We start from the raw sequence: 5,434 nt of genomic DNA on the forward strand, positions 1-5,434 counted from the left end.
TACCGTTGGACCTATCATTAAAATAATTTCCAAGAAAATTGTTTAAGTTATCTTAAGTAAAAAAAATTTAGCCCCAAAAGGTGAGTAGTGACCTGTTCCAATAAAATCGAGGACAAAAAATTCATATTCCCCTTTCCATTTGATTGTATTGTCAGTTTCTCACCATAAAAAACTATACAACACACCTCGAACAATATTCTTAATTTTCTCCTCTCTCTCTTTTTTTTTTTTTTCCTTTTATTCGTTATAACATAGACTATGTTGGTAAATTGAGTAGGTTCCAAGAAATTTTAAGTAAGTTTTCTAAAGATGCTTCCAGAATTTATACTTCAATGTCTAAATCAGTGAACTAATTGATAATAATGAAAGAATCTGGAAAAGAGTGGATGTGGGAAAAGGATTACAATATGTCCTTGCGACTATTTATAGTAACCATACTTATCGTCGATAATGACCTTTAAATTAGTCGTAAAAATCACTATGGCATCCTTCACTTGATCCGTACATGATGTGATATATATGCAGGGGCTCAATATTATTGGTGGTCTAAAGTAAAATTTTGATGAGAGGCCTTTTTTTTTTAATTAAAAGTATATACTATTTTTATTTGAAGTATATTTTTCTAACTTTTTTAGATGTAAATTATTAATAATTTTTTTATAATCGAGTTATTCTAATAATTCTTTTTCAACTGGTAATACTACTAATCTGATCCAATTAGCTTCTCATGAGACATTATTGATTCTATACAAGATTTTATCAATTTTAATTTGGAAAACACTTCTTTCCCCAGTACATTTTATTCTATAAGGAATATAAGCATTGAGAAAAAAAAAGTTTTGTTATCTCATTAAGTATATCAATTAAAGTTTTATCTTCTACTTGTAATCTTTCCTTTAACGCTATATAATTTAAAAAATAAGTCTAAACTATCATGTCAAAGTGGCTATTATGTTTTAATCAAGACTAAGTCAATATTTTTTTTCAGATTTTTATCATCTGGTGATCTCAATTTTTACTCACTAAATAAAAAATTAAAGAATTTTTTATATGTTTCGAATTATTCAAACTCAACGGTCAATATCAATAACAAATCAAAATTTTCTTTTCCTTTTTGTAAAAAAAAAAAAGCTATACTTTTTAACTTTAAGATAATCAATTTTTTATATAAAAATTAATAAAAATGGGGCCCCCAAAATTTGGGGGCTTAAACCACTGCTTGGGCTGCGTTACCCTTCAGCCGGCGTTGTATCTATGGCAATATCACAGTAACTAGTGATGCTATTAAATTATTCCAACAAAATACTATCAATTCGGCAATAAAATCACTCATACATGGTAATGCAAGGGAAGCCATCGTAAAGCTACTGAACATCGTGATCATTTTTTGCATTGGAATAGTTTTCTGCCCAATTTCCCAAGATAAACAAGGCGGATTCAATCATAATCGTTCCGAGTAAAAAAGTACAGTATCAAACCAAAATATCCAACATATAAAGTGATTGAGTTTTAGCGTGACTCTTTTTTTCTTAATTTAATTGAACTCCTTCAAACCATATAAATTACGCGTTTCATAGATTCTACTACTGCCAACAACTATTAGTTACTCCACAATTATTTATTCCAAGTAGAACTAATTATTTATTATCAAACTTAATTTTATATCACCTTTCATAACTCACGGCTAAAATAGCTTACATATGAAATTCGTAATATTTATTTGGTATAAGAATAAAGGTACCTACTGTATCACCGTCCACAGTGTCCAAAAAAGGCCTCTTACAAGAAAAACTCAAATACGAAAAGCCAAAGAAAAAAAGGTAGTAATTGAAAAGGCAGAAACACTAGGGTGGCGTTTGAATTTGATTTTAGTTTAACTTTAAAAAATAAATTTGTGAAAAAGTTTTATTTTGGAATCTTTATACAAATAGCTGGTTGGATCTGTTCACTTTTCCTTTGTTAGTATACATAGATTAAGGTGTTCATGGTTCGGTTTAGATCGATTTTTCCATAAAAAGAAACCAAACCAAATAAGTCGATTTTTCAAATATTAGAACCAAATCAAACAAATTAAGTCGGTTTTCTCGATTTGGTTTATGTCGGTTTTTCGATTTTTTCGGTTATTTGTCGGTTTTTTCTTAAATATAAGACATACACTACCAAACACACATTTCGGCGACCACATTTTCAACGTAACACTATCAAATTAATTGCCCTTTGAGAAATCTATTATTTACCAAGATATATTGATGATAATTGAATCGAATAGTGATGAATAATTTAAAGACTCAATTAAAAATATATTATTTTTAACATGAAATAGATTCTTATACTTAACAAAAGAAAACTACCAATTAAACTAGAATGTAAAGGTAAAGAACTGTACTAAAAGTGCAAACGATTAATATTTACTATAAAAAATTTAAAACTTTGTATAAAAGTATACATACATATAGGTGTAATAATAAATTTAAAATAGCTACTCCTATATTCGGTTTGGTTCGAGTTTTTTTAATTAAAACCAAAACCAAACCAAATTTGATCAGTTTTTAAATTTCAAAACCAAAACCAAACCAAGCCAAAAAATATCTATTTTTTTAGTCGGTTTGGTTTGGTTTTCGGTTTGGTTCGGGTTTTCGGATTTTTATGAACACCCCTAGATTATATAGTGGAAATTGCACCAAGTAGTCACTCTGAAAGGACTGCTCTTTAAGAATTAGCCAATTCATTCTGAATTTCAGTTTAAATTTTCAGGACATAAATATCAGTTCCTAAATAACAACCTTAAAAATGATTGTTTGTGCACTTCGCCCACGTCAATTATTTTTTTAATTTAAGCAATTGGGAGGACACTAGTTAAGATAATTCTTCTTTTACATTATTATTTTTTCAGAAAGACTACTTTAAACCCACTTTCAACCAATGGGTCCTACCATTGACACTTTTTTTTTTTTTTTTATATCAATCAATCATTTGGTATATCATTGTATGGTGATTTTTTGTAGTATTCCATTTAGCTTTTTGAAGCTCAGAGCCATTATATAAGGCTGACAAACCATTAATTACCACCCAAAGCCTCAAAGAACCTTTTCTTTCTCCAAAACGCGCTTATAACAAACACATTGTCAAGTTGCCGCATTTCCATCTATAAGGTACTTCCCATCCGTACCCATTTTACGACGAACTTGTTTGAGATTGAAGCGCAATTGGTATCGTCCTAGTATGATTGGGATGAGAAACTCTTCACTAATGTGCAAACAAGTATGGCCAACTTTGCGAAATTTGCCTCAAAAGGACAAGGTTGTGTTTGTGATGGGAGTCACCGGCGCCGGAAAATCAAGACTGTCAATAGACTTAGCCACTCAATTCAGAGGAGAAATAGTGAACTCCGACAAAATACAAGTGTACAAAGGTCTTGATATTGCCACTAACAAAATCACACAAGAAGAACGTTGTGGTGTACCACACCATCTCCTAGGCGTAATTGATCCTTACAAAGAATTCACCACCAAAAACTTCTGCAACATGGCTTCACTTGCAGTTAACTCTATAACCGACCGCGGTAAACTTCCGATCATCGTTGGAGGTTCCAATTCGTTTATCGAGGCGCTTGTCCACGACAACTCTCATAATTTTCGTACGAGGTATGATTGTTGTTTCCTATGGGTCGATGTGTCCATGAACGTACTAAATTCATTTTTGTACGAACGAGTGGACAAAATGATGGAGCAAGGTATGACTGACGAAGTAAGAAGCATGTTCAATCCAAAAAACACAGATTATACCAAAGGCATACGTAAAGCAATTGGCGTACCAGAATTCGATAGTTATTTTCGAGCTGAATTATCAAATTCTGTTGACGTGGAGACGCGCGAGAGGCTACTAAAAGAAGCTATTAATGAAGTGAAGATCAATAACTGTATACTAGCAAGTAAGCAACTAGAGAAAATAAAGAGACTCATAAATGTTAAGGGATGGAAAATTCAAAGATTAGATGCAACAGAAGTTTTTAGGAGGAAACAGAGAAATGCAGAGGAAGAAGCCGAGGAAATTTGGAAGAATATGGTGATGGGACAGAGCATAAAGATTGTGGGTAAATTTTTATGCGAAAATAATCGGAGCAAAATGGTTTACAGAAATGATGTGACAGCCATTAAGAGAGCAGCAGCGTCGGCCATAGCTCAATATTAGAGCAAGTTGTGCATTAATCTGAAGAGCTTTTTTTTGTACCTTAGTCGCGTAATCGATCGCCAGTTTTGGAGGATAACATTCATATATGTCCACTTTTAGCATAATAGTTTTTTTTATTTTGTTTTTCACTAATCACTTTCGAGTTTTAATTTAAACCATTGTAACTACATAAAGAGTGTAACCCTTTCTGATCTATGGAACATAAAATAATTGACAGAGACAATAAGAGTGCTAGTTCTTTTCATGGACAAAAAGAGTGACAAAGTTCTAATGGCTGTTGCTGCTGAATTTGTATGTTAATTGTTGCAACGAAGGATGAACGATATATAGTTCTTCTCTGTTAAGACTTCAAGAATAGCTTATGATCATTTTTGTGTTAATCACAAATTTCTAAGTCGTGTAAAGTTAATTTATTTATTCAAATTTTTTAAATAAAACCACAAAAGATGGTGGGGATTGACAGACATTTATTATTTCTTCGTTTCATTTTATATAGAAACACAAAAAAAAAAAAAAAATTGCACATTCTTCTTTTTAGTCATTTTCTCGAACAGACCAAAAGAAGAGAATTATCATATAAAATATAATTGAAGGAATAATAACTACGTGTCCAAATAGAGTTCTAATCTTGCCATCAAGGTTGTGATTGAGAGTAATCATTCTTAATTAGAGGTCCCGGGTTCGAAATTTAAATATTAAGTCACGGGTCATTTTTGTTAGGGAACGCGTAGGACTACGTACTAGATAGAGTTTTGCATATTACATGCCAAAGTGACATTGGGATGTGTATTCCCTTGGACAAACAACTATTGTCACTCACAATATTTTGATTTCCTAGAGATCTAAGCATATTACATAGAGAGATAGGTAGTAATTGATTGTTTGTTTTGTTTTTGGCTAGTGCATCAACTACTGCATTCCCTTGCCTGAAATTATATCATAGTAGAAGGCCCCTCACCTGGTGCATTAATGACCTCAACGACGACACTGATTTCATGATTTCTACACACAAAGTTGTGGACGTTGACAAGGGTATGATCCCACAAGATGACCATTCCACCCGATTGACCTTGAGCCGGAATTTCAATCATATCAGAAAAACCAAATGGGTTTAGAAGAGGCATATGATTGTCCATTCTTGTTTCCAAGAGAGTGACCATGTAAGGTAGATGGTTGTTAATCATTTTCCTAAAATTTAATCTAAAGTTATCATTGTTCCCACCTTGAATGTTCCATATAATGA

At 32.0% G+C, this 5,434-nt stretch overlaps 1 protein-coding gene across 1 annotated transcript; it reads left to right on the top strand.

The window, feature by feature from the left end:
- The first annotated feature begins 3,052 nt into the window (after positions 1-3,052).
- On the top strand, positions 3,053-4,414 carry LOC107795022 (adenylate isopentenyltransferase 3, chloroplastic-like). Its single transcript, XM_016617583.2, has one exon. The coding sequence runs from the start codon at positions 3,223-3,225 to the stop codon at positions 4,189-4,191; it is 969 nt and encodes a 322-aa protein (XP_016473069.1). The 5' UTR covers positions 3,053-3,222; the 3' UTR covers positions 4,192-4,414.
- The last annotated feature ends 1,020 nt before the right edge of the window (positions 4,415-5,434 follow it).

This window comes from Nicotiana tabacum, chromosome 22 (genome assembly GCF_000715075.1).
Source record: "Nicotiana tabacum cultivar K326 chromosome 22, ASM71507v2, whole genome shotgun sequence".
Classification (NCBI taxonomy): domain Eukaryota; kingdom Viridiplantae; phylum Streptophyta; class Magnoliopsida; order Solanales; family Solanaceae; genus Nicotiana; species Nicotiana tabacum.

Excerpts from the sequence above, each read along its gene's own strand:
- LOC107795022 (XM_016617583.2), top strand. The coding sequence starts at position 3,223 with ATGATTGGGATGAGAAACTCTTCACTAATGTGCAAACAAGTATGGCCA.